Source organism: Mchenga conophoros, linkage group LG12, assembly GCF_057382185.1.
Source record: "Mchenga conophoros isolate Kocher_MC1m ecotype Shallow Benthic linkage group LG12, M_conophoros_male_GT1.1, whole genome shotgun sequence".
In the NCBI taxonomy this organism is placed as follows: Eukaryota; Metazoa; Chordata; class Actinopteri; order Cichliformes; family Cichlidae; genus Mchenga; species Mchenga conophoros.
Window position 1 is genome coordinate 4,448,594 of NC_140537.1, and position 20,296 is coordinate 4,468,889.

At 43.0% G+C, this 20,296-nt stretch overlaps 2 protein-coding genes across 5 annotated transcripts; both read right to left on the bottom strand.

The window, feature by feature from the left end:
- Positions 1 to 844: 844 nt before the first annotated feature.
- On the bottom strand, positions 845 to 11,669 carry cabp1a (calcium binding protein 1a). 3 transcript variants are annotated; one of them, XM_085293395.1, is made up of 8 exons: positions 10,689 to 11,554; positions 7,381 to 7,566; positions 4,179 to 4,209; positions 2,667 to 2,810; positions 2,458 to 2,567; positions 2,305 to 2,379; positions 2,131 to 2,203; positions 845 to 2,035 (listed from the first exon to the last, which is right to left on the bottom strand). In XM_085293395.1, exons 1-8 carry the CDS (start codon positions 11,424 to 11,426, stop codon positions 2,010 to 2,012), a joined length of 1,383 nt encoding a protein of 460 aa, XP_085149521.1. In that variant the 5' UTR covers positions 11,427 to 11,554; the 3' UTR covers positions 845 to 2,009. The 3 variants fall into 3 exon arrangements, with proteins under 3 accessions (XP_085149521.1, XP_085149519.1, XP_085149520.1); XM_085293393.1 differs by lacking the exon at positions 7,381 to 7,566 and having other exon boundaries at positions 10,689 to 11,669; XM_085293394.1 differs by lacking the exons at positions 7,381 to 7,566; positions 10,689 to 11,554 and adding an exon at positions 8,491 to 9,213.
- A 2,233-nt stretch (positions 11,670 to 13,902) lies between these two features.
- Positions 13,903 to 20,296, bottom strand: asphd2 (aspartate beta-hydroxylase domain containing 2). Of its 2 annotated transcripts, none has more exons than XM_085293398.1 (4): positions 19,979 to 20,296; positions 17,691 to 18,907; positions 17,122 to 17,235; positions 13,903 to 16,954 (listed from the first exon to the last, which is right to left on the bottom strand). In XM_085293398.1, exons 2-4 carry the CDS (start codon positions 18,553 to 18,555, stop codon positions 16,824 to 16,826), a joined length of 1,110 nt encoding a protein of 369 aa, XP_085149524.1. In that variant the 5' UTR covers positions 18,556 to 18,907; positions 19,979 to 20,296; the 3' UTR covers positions 13,903 to 16,823. The 2 variants fall into 2 exon arrangements, with proteins under 2 accessions (XP_085149524.1, XP_085149522.1); XM_085293396.1 differs by having other exon boundaries at positions 19,975 to 20,296.

Genomic DNA, 20,296 nt, shown 5'->3' on the forward strand with positions numbered 1-20,296 from the left:
CTTGAACCTTTCTGTCACACCTACCGCACACCTCACCATTGCCTCACTCTGCTACTCCTCACTTCCTCATGCAGTACCACAGTTCCTCTCTTAGTACCCTGTCATATGCTTTTTCTAGAACCGTAGATGACATTTGATGATTGTACAATAATATCAAAACATACCCAGCTAGCAGACTCACAGACATGCCCAGTACAGTATAACAGTCTTGAGCTACCTCTTTGGTTTTAAGCAAGCCTTATTGGAAACACCTTCCGTTTTTAGCATGAAAATGATCCCCAAAACACTGTCAATGCACTAAAAGCATGTCTAGATAGAAAAACACACAATGTTACATTATCAGTCATGGATTAGGCCTCCCCAGAGCCTGGACCTCAACGTTACAGAAACATCTTGAATGGAACAAAAGGCAGAAACATCCAAAGAAGAGCATTGAATGTCCTCCAAAAAGCTTGGAGAACTATTCCTGAAGACAACTTTAAGAAATTACAAGAAAACTTGGCAGAGGGAGTTCAGGCTGTGTTAAAGAACAACATTTGGTCTCACCAAATGTTGACTTTCAAGCTCTTCAGAACTGCACAAGCTCTGTTTTTGTCTTTTATACCGACTGCATTCCCACGCATGTTTGCACATATTTAAATAAACCGCTGCATCTGTTTGCCGCGTTCCTAGCAAAATATAAAGAAATCAGGGTTGGCTTGTGATTTTTGAATACTGCTATATGAATGACAAATATTATAAGGAGGGCGGAGATTTGTCCTCAGGACATGCAGTAACAGCAGTCTCACAATCATTCTTAAAATGAATGCATTATAGAAAAACAAACAAAAGGTCCACACTGAAATAATCTGTTGTCATGTTTTCATTTTGATCGAAATATCAAACTAAAGACAGCAACACATTTTCCTTGGCAACATCACCACAATAAAAGGGGCTCAAATGTAAACACCTTTTATTCTTCTACAGTTAACTTGGCGGCTATTTTGTTTACTTTGTTAGACAGGAATGCAAATGTGCATACTGAATGTAATAAATGTCTTTGGCATGCATAGAATTTTCTTTTGACAGCACTGACATGTGGAGCATTACCACAAATACAATCATTGAGACACCGACAGACAGTACATTTACAACGTTATCACATCCACTGTAAATACGCTTCATATACGTTATTTCTACTGTGTAATCCCAGACAGGGCAAGGTGTTTCTTAAAAGAGAAAAACAATCTTGACATTGGCAGGATAGTGTCAGTTTGGCTCCACGGATTTAAAAGCTGTGCATCTTGTTCTTCTATAAATATTTCATCTGCCCTTCATCCCAGACAAGTGAATAACATACATGAAAAGTATTTATATTCAGCAGCTCATTATCATCAGTCTACTGAACTGCATGTCACACAGTGGTGCATTTTATCAGACTTTAACTGGCACAGTGAAAAACCACAGATGGTCACACAGTTAGGACATTGCCACCACATGGTTTCCTCGGTGGAGCACCAATGTCACACAAAGGTCGTTCTGGTTACAGTTTCTAATATAACACATACTGGGTGAATATATAGTGGAATTTTCAACAGTACAGTGACCTTTAACATCTTTTCTACAAACATTCGGCCTCTCATTCTGACGCCGTTGTACATCAAAGGTGACATTTTGTGAGACGCGTAATTAGACCACGTAAAGACTAAGACACCAGCGATTTATCCACAGAGGAAGTTATTAGTGTTAATTAAAGTGCAAAAAAAAAACAACCCAAACATAAATTAGGTAATCATCAGCTAGGCTACAGCGAATTCTGCCTCAGTTGAACTGGAGACTTTTCAGGAAGAACACTTATTGACTGAAAGCGTGAGGTGACGCCTTCACTCTGTAACATTCAAAGTAGTTTTATTTTCCAGTGTCATTCAGAGTTGGATGGCTCAGAAGTTCTCAGTATGTCGTCTTGTTGTAGTTAGTCTAGTGTAGAGAAGGACGTAGCTTCACATTCAGGACCGATCATTTTAATGATCTCAGCGAGACATCATCCGTACAAACTCTGAAAGGAGAGAAGAAAGAGCACGAAACTGCAACTGCAGCTCAGCCACACTCTACGCTACACCTTAAACAGGTTGTCTGAAAAGGACGTTTTACCTTCAAAGTCGACAAGTCCGTCCCCATTCAAGTCCACATCCCTTAGGATGTCTTCTACTTCCTTCAGACCAACCTGAAAAACCAAAACCAAACAGGATGGTAGCAGTGAGTAAAGCACAACAAAAAACGTCTATTTCATTAACGATAACTCTCTCGCTCTGAGCTGAACCTTACTTGTTGTCCCAACAGTTTTCTCATTGCGTCTCTGAGCTCCGACGTGCTTATGGCACCATCTCCATTAGTGTCGAACTGAAAACAACAAGCCGAGGTTCAGTATTGAAAACAGAAAAGTAGCTAATAAAACCACTTGAATCCAGACAGTCTCACCTCCCTAAATGCGTCTTTTAGCTCCTTTATTCCAATCATGTCCGCAGTTTCGGCGAGGAGTTTTGGGCCCATCAGCTCTACGAAATCCTCAAAATCAACATGACCTCCCACTTAAAAAAAAGAGAGGATTTAGTACAAATTTCAAACCTCAAAAGACACAGAGGATATAGTTATATGTGTGATGTGTATAGATGACTGCTTGTCCTTACAGTTCATGTTGATCTGTTGGCTTAGTTCTATCAGCTCCATTTCAGTTGGCATGTATCCCATGGTCCTCATGCAGTTTCCGAGATCTTTGCAGCTGATGAAACCGTCCTTGTCTTTGTCAAACTCTTTGAAAGCATCTCGGAGCTCTGTTATAAAAATAGTAACAGAAATCGTATTAGTAATTGAATTATATTGATCCCTAGATGGTATATATAAAAGATGGCTGTAAATGTACAAGTATAGAGCAAGTGGAAGGGCAAAATTGCCTTAATTATCCATTCTTACAAATGACCAGAACGGGGTGACTAATTTGATTGCACTTGATTTATGACCCCAGTAAACATGTTCCTTTTTTCAAAAATCCTAGTTTTGGGTCTCATTTATTACACCAGGATGTTCATTTAGTAAATTGTTGTCTCATTAGAAATTACATTGCTAATAAATCAAAGTACGATGTGGCGTGTTCTTGTTTTTGCTCAAAAACACCAGTCGCTCCTCACATATGGTTCAAAAAAGCAAATAATAATAATAGTCAAAATATTGAACTCAGAGCATGAATACAGTTCCCCCTGCCATCCTCAGAATCAGGTTAAAGTTCTGCCAAAACGAAGAAGAAGCGAACATGATCCAGAACACGTCTCTCTACTTTTAGCTACAACTCATTTTCACTGACTGAGGCAAAGTATGAGACAAATCAAAATTTATAATCCTTTTTGGAAAACATGGATGCTGCATCCTCTGGACTGAAGAAGTCGGGGACCATCCAGCTTGTTATCAGCACCCAGTTTAAAAGCCTGCATCTCTGACGGTATGCAGGAGCCTATAGAATTTGCAACTTGCACACCTGGAAGCGCACTGTCAATGCTGAAAGGTATATATGAGTTTTAGATCAGCAAATGGTCCAGGCATCGTCTGAATGGGATGACCTCACATATTTAAAAAATATTGGAAACATTGCAAAAGGGAAAATATGACGAAGAAGAGCCAGGACTGTTTAGCAGCTAGAATCACATATCAGACAAGAATGGGACAACATTCCTTTCCCAAAGGTCCAGCAGCTGGTCTCCTCACTTCGCAGACATTTACAGTGTTGTTAAAAGTAGAGGGGATGCGACATAGTGGTAAACATGGCATTGTCCCAACTTTTTTGAGATGTGTTGCTGCTATTAAATTTAAAATGAGTTCATATTTTTTCTTAAAATTATCCATTTCCTCAGTTTAAACATTTGACATGTTTTCCATGTTCTGTTGTGAATATAATATTTGTTTATTAGATGTGCATTTTGTTTTTATTTACATTTTTGCACAGCGGACTGGGGTTGTAGCGTCTGTGCATTGATCTGTACTCTAGCCCTTTCATTTGCACGTTGTTTCCATTTACAAATCCTGGTAATTTTAGACTTATGTTATGAAGGATTTGAATAATTTGTTTCATCTTTTCACTCTCTGTTTTGTTTATCTTAATGGCCTCAGCAAAGAAAGAAAGTGACAGCATTAAGCAAAGGGAAACTTACCATCCATCTCTTCTGGCCTCAGCTCTCTGTCCTGTTGAGAAAAAACAGCACAAAATCAAAATTACAATCCGCGAAGAAAACATTCATCATCATCATCATCATCATATCAAATATTCTTCTGCATATGTGCTCTATGTAGACATACTGATGACAATGCTGTGACTTGAGTGACGCCTGACTCTAAATCAGCAGTATTTTCCATAACAGTCCGCAGACGCCAAGTAAACTTCAGCTAAAGTAAAGATGTAAGAGCAGATTGGAAACGATCTCATGTCGTGATGACCAAACTTCTGGCATAAATAGGCCAATTCCTATAAAGCATAGCTGGGAATAAAGACTCTGGAGATCATAGAAGAATGTGACTGTTTCTATTTTTTTCCTGCTTGCTTACAATGGCTTACAATGGCTTACAATAAGTGCAACCTTTAAAGGACAGAGAAAGAGGCAGACATGTCCCAGAGTCCTCAGGGGTTAACAGCAGGAGTCGTGTGAAGTCTAAACACAACACTGAGGGCTGACATTGGGCCCGAAGAGCTCTCAGATGGGAAAAAACTGACATAGAAAACAAAGAAGAAATATGAGCCCAGAGGACCAGCCAACCCAACATGAATGCACGTGCAGTCCACGAGCAAAGCCTGTGTCAATCAGTCACTGCTAATACATCAACCATTATCGGTTATCCAATATACTTATGCTACAGAAAAAGCTGAACGTCTTTGCAGCGCAACACATCAGAGCAAAACGTTTCAAAGACGCTTGTTTGTTTTATGCAAATCACCATCGCGATCAGTCACCACAGTGCAGACAGGAAAATACATGAGCTGTGGATTTTGTGTGTTCTTACAGGAATAGGTTGACATTTAAGGCAATAAAAACTTTTTGCCTTTCTTGCCAAGAGATAAATTACAATGACATCATTCTCATGTCTGTGTGATAAATATGTTGACTCAGGGGGGAAACAGCTAGCCTCAATCTGTCTGAAAGTAGCAAAATCCACCTATCACCCTCTAAAACTCACAAACTAACATATCACACCCTTTTCTTTACAGTGTGTTGAAGTGCACTTGCTGCTCTAGCAATAGTATAGCAAATAACCTCTCTAAAAGGGGACCTATTATGTTTATTCCAGCTCTATATGTTTGTTGGACTCAGCTGGAGTGGTTGTGAATAATTCAGTTAAAAAAAAACCTTGTTTATCTCAGAAAAATAGTTTTTACAGCAGTCTGAAGCCTGAGGTTTTAGCCACAAGGATTACTTCTACACACACCGTTCAACACCTTGTTAACACAGACATCTAATCAGCCAACCACAAGGTTGTTTGTACCAGAGGTTGATCTGGGTATTTTAGAAACAGCTGATCTGCTGGGATTTTCCCCACACAACTGTGTTTTATGTGGTTCGCTTTATAGATACTGGTCTGAAAAAGAGAAAATATGCAGTAAGCCGTAGTTCTCTGGATGAAAACACCTTATTGATTACACAGGCCAGAGGAGAATCCCCAGACTGCTTCAAGCTGATAGGAAGGCGACAAAAACTCAAATAAAAACTTGTTATAACCAAGCTATGCAGAAGAGCATCTCTGAATGCACATGTAGAAGACCACACTGGGGGCCACTCAGGTCAGCTTAGAACAGGAAACTGAGGGTACAGTTTACACAGACTCACCAAAATTGTGCAACAGAAGACTGGAAAAACCGTGCCTGACATGACGGGCCATGATTTCTGCTGTGAAATTTAGATAGTAAGATCAGAATTTGGCCTAAACAACATGGATGAAAGCATGGATCCATCCTATGTTGTATTAAAGGTTCAGGCTGGTGGTGTAATGGTGGAAGGAATTTGAATATATTAATGTATTTTCTTGGCTCACTTTTGGGTCCTTTGGGACCAAATGAGCATATAATCACCACAGCCTACCTGAGTATTGCACATTGTGCCCATTTTCTGATGGCTGCTTCCAGCAGGTAACACACCATACCAAAAAGCTCAAATCATGTCAAACTGGTTTATTGAACATGAACATGAGTTTACTGTAGTCAGATAGCCTCCTCAGACACCAGATAGCAATCCATAAGAGCACTATTAGGATGTGGAGAAACAGGAGACTCTCATCACGGATGTGCGACTGACAAATCTTCAGCAACTGTGTGATGTTCTCATCTTAATATGGATCAAAATCTCTGACTTCCCCACACCTTGATGAATCTGTGCCATAAAGAATTAAATCAGTTCTGACTCAAAAGTGAGTCCAACTTGAACTAGCAATGTCTACACTACATATACACATTATCCATCTATTTTCTTCTGCTCATCAAATTCAGAGTTGTAGGGGCTGAGGCTCATCCCAGCTGTCACAGGGCAAGAGGCAGGATACACCCTAACCCTGGACGGATTGGCAGACTGCTGCAAGAATAACACATAGAGATAAACAACCAATTACATCTACAGTCACTTTAGAATCAACAATTAACTGAACCTCATTCATGCTTTTGGACTGTGGGAGAAAGCTAGAGTACCTAGAGAAAACATACAAACTCCACACAGAAAGACCCCAAGCTGGATTCAAACCCACAACCCTCTTTTTATGAGGTAACAGCGCCAGCCACCATGCCACCTCTATACACTATACTGCAAAAATGGAAAAGCATAATAGGCCCCCCTTAAAACCACAACATGCCCCCCCCCTTTTAATACTTTTTTATATGGATCGAGTAAACAAGCTGCAGCACGTTAATTAATGGAAGCTTAAGCAGTGCTGGGAGGCGTATGCTGTTATCTTTGGACAGGAACAGGCTTGATGTTTGCCCTTCTTTTTAAATCTTGGCACTAAGCTAACTAATCCAGCTCCAGCTACACATTAACCTGACAAGCGGAGCAGTATGTCAGAATGCTGCTGTAATATTTTGTGCACTCACTGCACAAACATGCAGATTTTTGATGTTAAAGCGAGAACAAGAGAGACAGAGAAAAGGTGTGTCTGCATTGCTACAGCTGGTTGTCCACGTGTGACACATGTTTGGACTGTTGTTGGGTTACATGCATTGCATTTAATCTTTCTGACCTTCTTCTTCACCAGTGAATTCCAAGCTTATAGCTGAAAATGATGTACAATTAAGTTGCAGCTTCTTTAATAATTGCAGAAATGACAGCTTCTCTGACAGGAAGGAGTCATTAAAGAGAATTTTTGTCCAGACTTACGTACAGCCTGCCTGCACTTTGCCATGCCTTTACTCAGGAAGACACAGGATTGTCCCAGTATGTTGCTCACAAGAACGCAGTTTTGTGTCACCGAAACAATGGAGTCCTGATAAGACCCAAGATACCCAGACTGGCCCATCTCCTCACAGGACAGCACCACTCTGACTCTCCGCTCAGCATCCTGGAGCATCTTTCCAGAGGGGTGCAGAGACACAGCAGAATGGAACAAAGATACAAGTTGAGAGGGGAATCGTGAGCTCTTATGAGAAAGTCACTATAGACCTCCTGTATACTTTGAGGGATGACACAGCTGAGCTTTGCAGAGTAGAATAATACTATCTAAGAATTATATATCAGTGCCTGTGTGTGTGTGTGTGTGTGTGGTGGTGGTGGTGGGGTGCAAGTGTGTATACAATAGAAACAATGTGGAAAATATGAAGACACGACTGAAAGGTAAATACATCAATAAACCAGCATGCTGCCAACTTTCCACCCATCGTTCATAACAGTTTACTCGCCACATTTTACGGACTGGCACCTCACACCTATACAGTGTCACTGGAACAGTAAACACACACACAGAAGCAGAGAAAAGGCAAGTGAAAGCACCGGGGAAGAGGTTACACATATACTGATCACAGACAGACATCACAACATCATGTCTTCTACAGGAAAGCAGTTCTGGATGGTAACAAAGATCTGCAAGTTTCTGAAACCATCAACCTGACTTGAGTTTAACAAACTATACTCCAGAGCAAGGTTACAAAGCAGTGCAGTGCACGCACATCTGCAGAATTAAACATCAAACTCTGTTCTTTTTTCTTTCTTTTGTTTTTTCTGTGTGTGTGTGTGTGTGTGTGTGTGTGTGTGTGTGTGTGTGTGTGTGTGTGTGGAGGAGGGGGGCTAAAAATGAGTATTCATCTAATTAATAATTAGGTGCATGCTTCTTGCACTACCATGAGCATTTGCAATAAAATAAACAGAAACAACTGCAGAAAACTATGCACCACCTATGCAGCAGTACAGTCTGCTTCCAAGTTGCAAGTGCTACTGTAGCTAGTACAAGAGCTATGAAGGAAGCTGAGAAAGGCAGAGTGCAGCAGCACGGGCTTACCGTTCTCAGAGGCCAGTCTAAGCAGTTTCCCATACCAAAGGAAAGAAGAGGCACCGAAAAGGACCATGTGGGCCTTCTCTCCGTTAAGCTTGCACTCTGGGTTCTGAGAGGAGTGTAAACTCTGGTTTCAACAAGACCCATGAAGCCTGGGCTTCTAACCTGTTCCTACAGCCGAATGAGAAACTGTGAAGGATGCTGTTCTGGACTGTGGAGTGTAGCAAAAGCAAGACCAGCAATGATATGGAAAGAGTGAGAGAGAGTTGTGGGGGTAGGGGTAGAACATAAACGAGGGCGGGAAGTGGATGGACCAAAGAAGGAAACAGAATTATGCAAGGAAAAGAAGACATGTGAGCAATATTTCACCTGACTGTCACACTAACCAGACTACTATAAACAGCACGGACAGCTCCAAACAGATTAACAGACCTCCAAACACAAGAATAAATGAGAGAAATGGCGTAAACTTTCCTACAGCAAAACACAACAAAGCATTAACAAATGTAAAGTAAACCTTTACGTCATGGGTTGCATGCACTCTGGGAGGGTTTTGGAAAATCTGTAGCAGGCAAGTTTGGAGGAACATTCTGTGATGACCTATTTACAGCTTTGTTTTCCTCCTTGGATGAACTCTCACTCCAGAACAGTTTGTCAATGTCCAGCCTTCAGATTACATTTGAATTCATTTATGGCCTTTTTATATTTTATGAATTTTGATTTTTTTTTTTCTTTCTCTGCCTTCCACCCACTCACCCACCCACACACACACCCACACATCATCCTTTGCCCTCTGCAGGCTAGAGGAAGGTCATGCTGACCTACAGCAGCCACATGGAAGAGACACATATAGAAAGACTGTGAGTGGCAGGAATACTGTCAACATGTAGTCCAGCCATTGCAGTTAAATGTATATCTACATGTGTAAGTGCTCATTTTCATGTGTGTTTCTCTTCTGTGCTGCAATCAGTGCAATGTAAATCCTGCTTACTTTGTATGTACTACCAGAGGCACCATGCGTTGGTATTGCTCAAACCATGCGTTACAGCATCATTGCTTCTGTAGCTGTCTCATCAAAGCCCCCTTTCAGGTCATGCTAATGTTTTCATAGAACTGCTCACAGACTGACTCACGGGTTATTTGTAGAAATGGCTTTTGTACTACAAAGCAATAGAAAATGTTTCTCTGGAAGCCACAAAGGTTGATCTCCATGTTCCGGTGCTGAGCTTATTTTACGACTGAGATCGGCCTATTTTGGCAACGTATGTAAATCACTCCCTGATTCATAATCTGACTAAAACCCAAACACTATAAAAGCAGCAAATAAACTCTTGGCCTTTGTGGAAGAGAAAGAAGAGGAAAATGTCCTCAGTAAACATCATTACCAGCAGTTTAAGCAGCAAGCTGGAGCTTAGTTCGGATTTTTCAGTGTAAAATGAAACCTGGCTGCTTTTATACATACCCCCCCCCCCCCCCCCCCCCAACACACACACACACACACACACACACACACACCAAAATGAGCACTGATAAAAATCCAAGCACATTAGGCTGAACTCCTTTCTTCTGTATAAATAGATTTGTCGCCCAAAATAGAAGCCCCCTCATCATCAGCAGGAACATCAATTTTATTTCCTTCAGTCACAAAACAGAAAACGCAGCAGTGTGCCTGACAGACTGATGCTGGAACATGAATGAGCTCCCTCCCCCCTATTTTTTCCTTTGAACAAATACACATTAACACATGTGAGATTTTCACCTCTCTGATGTTGGACCATACAGGACTGAGCAAACCTGTAGGAGGAAGAACTGTAAAATTATATAAGAAATGAGATGTTTAGATGAAGCTTTTTCTTGTACGTCCAGCAGTGTCAGTGTTTGCTGACAGCATCACAGGACACACACAGGACTCAAGGGAAGCCACATGTACACTTCACTGCTTCATATCTGTGTGCACCTCATGCATAAAAATATACTAACAACAAGGCGGCCTTCAGCAGAGAAGCCTCAGAAATCAATGCAGATATAGTCTTTTTTTAAAAAAAGGTTTCTAGTAGGGTTAAAAAAAAGAATAATCATTTTCATACAGGTTATGGAAATGGGGTGTCACTGTCACAGCGTGTAAAATGACATTTACCCAGCTGTTGTGTTCTAACTGAGACCACACTACTGCTTTAATTCTCCCGTATATTTCAGGGCCTTACCTGCCCAAAGAGTGAATTGAGGATGGTGCGTAAATTAATATCTGATGCAGAAGAAGCAGCGCTGGACCTCCGAGAGCGACGAGAAGACCTGCTGGACAGCGGGACCAGGGAGTAAGAGGACGGGGATGGACTGCTGACCTGACCGCCGCTGTTGGCCGCACTGGCCCCGTTGCGGTCCCTCGGCTCGCAGAGGGGAACCCTGTCGTCATTGCTGTCCGACAGAGAGGGCACCCTGGGGACCGCGCGGGAGTGCGTGTGACAGCGACGGGGATGCTCCGGTTCGTCCGGTCCCGCTGCTGCCGGACGCTCGTCTCGGTTGTGCTTCCTGCGGTGGTGGTGACGGTGTTTTGATGTCCTGGAGCGCTCCCTCACACTTCGGCCTGCATCTCCGTTCGGCTCCGGCGGAGCGGAAACTTGGCTGTGAGGAGCATGTGACTTGCACTTGCCCCGAGTGGCTGCATTATTACTACTGTCCTGGCTGCCGACGAGGGAGGGATGGCACAGGGGTCTCCGGGCACTGACGTCGCACTCGGCCGACCAGAAGGATTCCTCGGCTTTGCTGCTGCTGCTCAGAAGCGCGGCGGGACGCTGGTTGTGATGCTGATGGTGGTGCTGATGGTGGTGCTGACTTCTCTGGCTTTCTGCCGTGTGCTCTGGGAGGTGTGTCGGTCTCCTCGCGGCCGAAGACGATTTCAGTAAGGAGGTCGTGGAATCAGATTTTGGAAAGGGGGTGCTCATCGCGGCGAATCTGGTCCGGTCTCTGTGTGCGGGCTGCTCATCGACACCATTTGCCGTTTTCTCTCCATTGTCGACACATATTCTCCCGCAGAGCCCGCTCGCTTCAAGTTGAGCTACCACCTGATTGCTGTGCGGCAGCGGTGCCGGAGCGCGCACAGACAGTGGAATAGAGGCTGCAGAGCGCGTCACCTTCTCATTGATGTGAATGTCTGTTTGTGTGACATCGGCTGTGATGTAGGTGAGGATGGTAGTATCCCAAGACAACACGGTGCTCTAGTTTTCAGTGAGAAAATAACAGATACTAATCTGCTCCTTAAATTTGAATTCAAAGACTCTAAAAAAAATAACGTGAACCACAACAGGTGGAGAATAAATATCACAGGAGCTTTAATTAATGACAGAACTACGCATTTGGATAATATTTACCTAAAACTGAGAAAGTGGCTATTCTGCACCATCAGGGGCGTGGCTAGAGCGGGTGTGGTTCAAATTTGTTTTTGGCCAGCATCCTCGAAAATTATGTAATGGTCAAGGTGGTGGGAGGGGGTGTCGGGATCTGGATCCACCTCGTCCTAAATATAAAACTTTAAACCCTATAAAAAGTTATGTTGCTAATGTTTTATTAATGTAAACTGCCCAAACAAACAATCAACAGAGGAAGAAGGAATAAAAAGAAAGCATTATTATGCACCGTAAGCTCTTATGTAAAACAAAAGACTATTCAAGTTTTGAAAATTGAACTCCCCCGCACATGTCTCACAGTGGTTTGCGCCGTTGTCTAACTGTTTTACTCTGAAAAGTTGAGTGTTAGACAAAGGAAGTGTGAGACCCCACACTTTCTGCCACATAGGCAGATAAACATATTTACACATTTCGATATGGATTTGGATTGTCTTCCTGTTGCGTCATTGTGACCACCAAAAGGAACTCATTGCAATAAAGTAGCATTTTTATATCATTGTTCTAGAGTTACTGACCAATCACAGGAGTTTGGACTGCAAGCCAGATTTAACCTCACTGATACAATGTTATATACTATATAAACTTTAGGTACTTTGTTTATCTCATTATGGGAAAAGCATGGACTGTGGGAGGAAGCAGATTACCCACAGGAAACTCATGGAGGAAGAACATGCAAACTTCACAGAGAGAGGCCCCAGCCAGGTCTCAAACCAGGAACTTCAGTGCAGTGAGTGACAGTAGCAGGGGTTAGCACACTTTACTCACAGCAAGACGGGAAGGTTCCTGGTTTGAATTATAAGATTTTTTTGTATGTTTTTGCACTTACCTGCTTATTATTGAATTTTTCTTTGACTCAGTGACATCAGTGCAGTGCATATATCTTTTATCCACTGATAATCCTTGTTTGTATATATGTTGCTTACATTTCAATAACTATATAATCTTAAAGGTGGTCTAACCTTCCACCAACATCAACTATTACTGCACAGACTACTATGACAATGTTGTGCCTATGAAGGGTGCAGCTTAGACAACCACTGTGTTTCCTGTTCTGTGGCATTGGCATCAGGCCTTGAACAATCAGAGCTATAAAGCCCACGTATGGAAACACGAATGAAACTTTAGAGAGGTACTACAAATACAAACCACACTGATCTACCGTGTTGTGCAAAAGTCTTGAGCTATCACTCATTTCTTTATATTTTGCCAGGAGAAGGGGAAATAGATGTAGTATTTAATTGAAACGTGTGCAAATATACATATAAATACAGTATATAAGGCAAAAATAGGATTTGTACAATTCTAACAAGCTTGAAAGTCAGTATTTGGTATGACCGCCTTTATTTGTTAACTCAGCCTGAACTCTCTTCTTGTCATGTCTTTAGGTGGTCTTCAAGAAAATACATGGGAAATCGGAAGAAATTGTGTTTTTGTGACAGACTGCTAGTAATAAAGTGGCTGTTTGCTAAGCTGTCTGTTATCTACTTGAGTTATGTGCCTCTCTGGTCAGAAACAAGCACTGTACTGAATATGAGTGAAAAAGCAGCCAATGTCCAAAGAAAAACTTTGAATGACCTTCAGAAAGCCTGGACCACTTTAAAAATTACACAAAAGTTTGACTGCTTAGAAACAAAATATAGACATGAGAGATGGCTCAAGACTTTTGGACAGCACTGTATAGGAGACACACAATTTTTTTTCCATTTGAAATTTTTGCATTGTGGCACAGTGTTTCTGACTTGACATCATATACAAGTAACAAGTTTGAAAGGAAATAACTGTCACAAGCAGAAACCGGAGCAGTGACAACATTGTTGCACTGGTATGCCTCCTTGTGCCAAAAGTATAAAACTGCATCTAGATGACAACAGGGAACAAACTCTTGCTTTATGTTGTGCAAGTAAAAAACCATAAGACTTTATCCTTCACACAAGTTTTCTCTAGCAAATTGAAGCCTACCTCCGACTCACATCTGTAACTCCTGCGTGCAAGTGAGAATTCAGACACCAGCTGGTTAAATAAGATACTCGACCATTTATTAAATGTACAGAAATACTGTTCAAAATTCACACAAGAAGGTGTCAAAGAACAAATCCTCAGTCCAAATGTAAACAAAACGGTTGCCCCATCATCATGTAGAAAGCTTTAGGAATGACAGTTTTCATTCTCTAAGATGGATTAACAGCGCTCATGATTCGAACCCAATCACTGACAGCTGAGCGTCAGCGTCATCCGATGCCGTCGACAGCTCGGAAATGATCACGCCTTTGTAAACATTAGAACTGATGGGTACCTTGAATTGCAGTGGACTAGTAAAGCTGCTGAAGACTCATTTTCACTAGCTTTTAGACTGTGCACATATATCCATCAAGTGCTGTTAAAGAGTTAAGACTGTGGCCTTGAGAATAGATACAGTGCTGCAAAATTACAGTGATTGAAAGAAAAGGGAAATATAAACCCATCACAGAACATCAGAGCTTTACTTTATAAACATTTTACAGAATATGCTAATTTAATCGATCAAAATGACCTCATGGATGGCTCTTTGAAGTGGACAATGAAATGCAATCACTTTAGCTAGAAATCAGGACAACACAAAAGTCTGAAGCATCGAAGACAACTGTTTAAAAAAGAACAAACATCTGAGACCATTCCATTTTTTTTTTTGCTTTTTGTGTTTTTTGTTTGTTTGTTTTTTACCTCAACCTTATTTACAGAAATACAAACCTCATATCAAATGCAACCAAATTACAAGAGTTTAGTAAATTTACCAAAAACACTTCATCTCCAGTGGTACGGCACAGGTCGACTCACACACTCGGATCTAAAAATGTGCTTGCCTAACCATGTCTTGTGAAAGCGGGGGGATGTTTCCAAAGGGGAGCACGACTGACTAGCACACCGGCAGGAGCTGGGACAGAGGCATTAGCTGCGTCTGTAAACAATCACGTCATGATCGGCATTGGACCTCAGTTAGCAAACCACACATGGATGTATCGGTTCGCCTTACTGCTGACAAGCAAAGACAACATTCCTCTGTAGCTGCTCTAACACTGTTACAGCTCTATCTGCGATCCATTTCTATTTCCGTATCTACGTAACGGCTGCCAGTTGGGTCGGAATACTACAGAAATCCAACACGGCACCCAGCTCCAAATTAGATTTCCAGAAGGATCCTGCACTGCTTATTAAATCATTTTGTACAAATGGCTGAATCTGTCTTGATGTGCGTATCACAACAGTTGGCACAGCACGCCAACAAACACCGGAGCCTTTTCTTCACCTTTACTCCATCACTAACCATGTGGTGGTTTCATATAAATTATTACAATCAATAACAATATGTTAACATTCAATAAAAAGGAAAAAGTGTGTCCTATATGTTACTATAAATGAAACCCTCTGACAGCTGAGCTGGGAATATGGCTGAATGATAAAAAGCTGAATTATCAAATCTCCCCCAGCAGAACTTCAAGCTTTTCTGAAACATACCCCCTTTATTAGATTCATCAGGTCGGATCCCCCTTTTGCCTTTCATCGTAGCACAGATTCAACAAGGTGCTCTCAGAGAATTTGGTCCATATTGACATGATAGCATCACACTGTTGCTGTAGATTTGGCACGTCCATGACTACTCTCTTGTTTCTCTACATCCCAGAGGTGTTCTTTTGGATTGAGCTCTGGTAAATGTGGAGGTCATTTGAGTACAGTGAACCTAGAGTTTCTAAAATCCTCACACTAGCCTTTCTGGCACACAACAAACATGACACTTTCAATTTATTAAATCACCTTTCTTTCCATTCTGAAGCTCAGTTTGAACACACAGAGGCTGCCTCGATTATGCCATGCGAGTGGCTAATATGATCTGGGTTCATGAGCAAATGAATAAGTGTACCTAATAAACTGGACAGTGAGTGTACACTACACTATATATAAAAAACTGGTATTGCCAAAATAAACACAGTCAAAGGTTTAAATAATGAGGCAAAGTTATGGAAAAGTAATCAGTTTAGGGCAGAGGTTCAGCATTCACACAGCTCTAAATGCTTTGCTCCCAAAGGTTTTTTGTACTATTTTGCTCGACTGACATCATCTCGACAAGGTTTTCCTTATTTGGTCACCTTAGGCACAGATAGAACTGTGGCTCTTAAAAATGGCTTGCTTCAAACAGACGGAGTGTGACTCGTAAAAGACAAATAAAGGATGTGTTCAACAATGACACTCTAGCAGTGTTACAGAAAAATATTATGAAGTTAAAAATGAGTTAACAGATGTTGGCTGTCACCAATTGCCTTTCTTAAGGCCTCGAAGGAAGCGAGGGGTCTTTAATTCATGCAGAATGACTTCACTTCTTTGGGACATAACAGGTCAGACTGACTTATGGACCGACGTGTGCTGTGAAAGACTTCCGCGACAGAGTGACGCGTTATTACCTGGCTCGCAAAGAGACTTTGCCCCACATTAGCATACTGCTGCTGAAATAAATGTGACGCAAGTAGAAGATAAAATCCCCAATTTTTTGCTGTTCGGTGACGTCATTCATCTGTACTCGAATAAACATTCAGTGATTCAAAATAAAGCAACACAACAGCAAGAAATGAGCCAAAAGGTCCCTGCTATGGTGTTATTACACATTAATAAAAATGGCTGCGTGCACCTACTAACCTCTATTTAAAAAAACTTTTAAATATGGCTGCATTTTATACAATTAGACAGAGAAAAGGTGTTTGATAAAAGAGGCCCAATGTTTGGTCATGTGCTAAGAGGAATTAAGAGCAAGACTGCATGAGCTGGAGAATATGTACACAGTGAATGTGAGAGCTGGTCTGGAGGCAGGAAAAAAAAGAAGAAAAAAAAAGGGCTGCTTCTCATACTACACACACCTCCCTAAATGCCATCTGTGTCTCACTTGGACACACGGCTTCTCACTCACACCTATTTCCCCTCCCTGTCCTCTAAACGGCCCGGTGTAAAAATGTAGTCCAAAGCCTGTCTCTCAGCGGCGGCCACGTTGGGGTGCCACAGGTCCACCATGAAAACCACCCTGGGGCCGTCCTCCTGGCTCCCTGCGTGCATAAAAACAAAATCGATGTTGTGAACTTAAATCTATAACAGACTCGCATTAAAAGGCTCTACATCTACCTTAGCTGCTGGATTGAATTAGGCCAATCCTCTTTTAGAATAAATAAAATGACACAGCCTAAGCCAAGATTGAATTTTAATGCCTTCTTACCCTCGTGGAAAGCCCTGTGAAGGAAGGAGTCGTCGAAAAGCAAACAGCTGCCCTCAGACCAGCACTGCGGCTCTCCACCAACCACAAGTTCACAGGAAGGGGGCACTCTGAGACCTGTCGGGAAAAAGACAAAAAAACAACAAAGTAATAAACGAGCCAATGTGTCGTTATAATAGTTCAAAAATAAATGCACTTAAAACATTTGTTTTGTTTGGATTCTACTGCGCAGGTGGCCTAATGCACAGGTCATAAAGGGCCCTGTGTCATTACAGCACGCTGCTCTAAACGCTCTCACTAAAATGACTGCATACGTAACGATAAACGTGACTGTTTAGAGCCATCTCACAGGGTACAGATGGAAAGGGAATCAAAGCTCAGCTGCATGAAAACATTTTCTAGCATAACACAACATTTTAGCCTTTTGCCTCCATGACTCAAGAGAATTCAGGTTTTCAAGAGCAGCTGATTCTCTGCGTTGTTCCTTATAAATACACTGAAATCATCTGCTGTTGCATTGGCTTAAAATTCACACTGAGACTCATTAGTTCCAGTTCAGTGAACTCTCTTACCCAGGTGGCATCGGAGCCTGACATTTGTCGGGCCGTAATGCTCGGTGATGAGCGCCCCGGGAGTCAGTACTGAGAAGCAGGCGTTCCCAAACACGTTGTTGGAGATGAAGGTGCGCAGCTGGCCCAGCACCCTCCAGGCTCGGGGACATCTCCTGACATTTAGAACCAGAGGGGTGCCTTGGTTGACCAGGTAGTAGGTCCACCACTGCCCGCGAGGAGTATTGTTGGCCTTCCACCCCGGCGGGAGGGAGGAGCCGCTGCGACCCGGAGGCTGGTGGTAGATGCTCTCGAACTCAGCCAGGAGTGCAGGGAAGCTCTGCTCAAGCAGCTCCACGTCATGTCTCTGCACTTCCCTGGAGAAGAAAGGCGCTGACGGCAGGTCGGGCAGGAAGAAGACCTCTGGCCGCTGGATGGTCGGTCGGCTGTTAAGGTACCGGCCTTGATCACGGACTCCTTTGTGCACCCTGCCCATCCCTGACCAGGTGTAGCGCTTGGCGTATTCCTGCAGGCTGTGATAGAGCCTCTGGTTCAGGCTCTCTCCAGCGCTGGTGCAGCGGAAGCACTCTGACGACTGACAGAAAGCAAAGCCGTTCTGCTCCTCCAGCATGGATCCGTGCTTTCCCTTTCCCCTGCTACGACAGTCTGAACTCATGAAGCCCCCCACCACACCTCCAATCCGTCCCGTGCCAGCTAGATACCTCCCACGCAGAGGGCTAGAGCCATGCTCCCGGCCCACCCGATAACAGTACCACATAAACAGCAGCAGCACACACATGGCTATGGCAAAAGCACAGATCTCACACTCCCTTATAGACTGCATCCCTCCAGCCACCATCTCCCTCACACTCTCTAGTGACCACTCCATTCTGGCTCGTTTCTGGGTTGCTGAATCGGTAGGAAACGCAAAACGATGATGGGGAAGGATCAGTGAATGTGTCTTTTCTTGATTGTGATTGAAAGGTGGCCGTAAACCACACACACACTCACACGCGGGGCCACGGGTCTAGTGTCAAGCAGCTCTTATCACCCCTCCATGATGGAAACAGTCTGCTGATTCAATCTGACACGCTCGCTCTTCAGGCCCAACATTTCAGCACTTTGCAGCGAGTGAAGGTTTCTCGTTGCATGATGTCTGGCCGTGTGGTATTTCTGCTGCTGCCTCTCCTGCTCTTTCAGACAAATGCAGACAGACACCACGCCTTAGGGTTATCAGTTCTCTGGAAAACAAAGACAGAAGGGAGAGAAAAGGGGGGCCATGAGAAGACAGGAGGGTATAGAATTCACAGCAGGAGGACGGTGCCATCAGTGCGCCAAACTCTGTTTACGGTGTGACGTGGGACTCGTTACACTTTGCTTTGTATCTGTGTGAGACACACCTGCCTCTCTGACAAAAACTTACCATCCTGGATCCACCACATGTTAAACACAGCTGCTGGAAGTCACCCACACACTGTTGACTTCAAAACAACTGCACCCCATGCACACACACAGTGAACACAATTTTGAATTCAGCCTTACACACACACCCACACACCCCTGTTCTCCTCTCTATAAAATCATGAGTCATGGGTACATCGCTGCATTTAATTCAAATTTCTCCCCTTTTCTATTTTTTTGCGCATGCACACACACGCACGCGCTCGGAAGAGTGAATTATATAAACGTAAACAGTTGCTGATACCCACCCACATTTATAATTTGGCATTCATAGGTTGCTCAGCAGGAGCTGCATAAATGGATCCTCGGGGGGAGGAAGGAGAAGGGGGAGCGGGTTCTAGTCTGTGGAATCGTATGCTGAGTATATAACAATAATAAAAAGGCTGGATTACATGAGTATGATTATATAATGATAATGGGACCGGCAGCCAGAATGCGAGGAGTGCAATGCGTCAACTGTGATCAGAACTCCAGTCTGCGCTCTCACCAAAAATGGTCGGGTAATCCTGCTCCAACAGATCCTCCCCTACATCCTGTCTGACACCATCAAGACGCCCCCACACCCCCCTACACACGCACACAGACAAACACTCGCTGCTTTTAGGACACACTGACCACCAAACCCTGCCGAGGAGAGCGATATAAAACGCTCATTCTTCCAAACACTCCACTGTTTGAATGTAATCCGAGCACTCACGGATGCTGCCACCGGGATCGAGCTGTCTACAAACTGATGCCCAAAATATTGATGAGCTGTAACGTTCCACAAGGCTCGGTAAACAAGCAGAACTAAGGTCACGTTTCCTCCCCTCTACCTGAGTGTCTGAGGCGGGTTTCAGATTCATACCTACTCAACATTCATGACTGTGGGCATGTCGAAGAGACCGGCGCACAGGTGTTTCTCCAGGCGAAGCTGCGCACCACTGCAGTGCACACGGCAGACGGATATCACTCGCCAACATCACAGGAAACAGCTCCAAAATGCACAAAAGAAGTCGTGACTGGAACCAACAACAGAAAATAAGAAAGAAACAGAAATGAGAAGCTGTTCTACCGACAGGAGGAATCTTTGTCTGGCTGTCTGTGGAGGACGGCAGCGGAGGACAGGCTTCAGATAATATTGATGTAAATACTAAAAGCTCCACCAGGGAAGCCACCCAACACAGAAA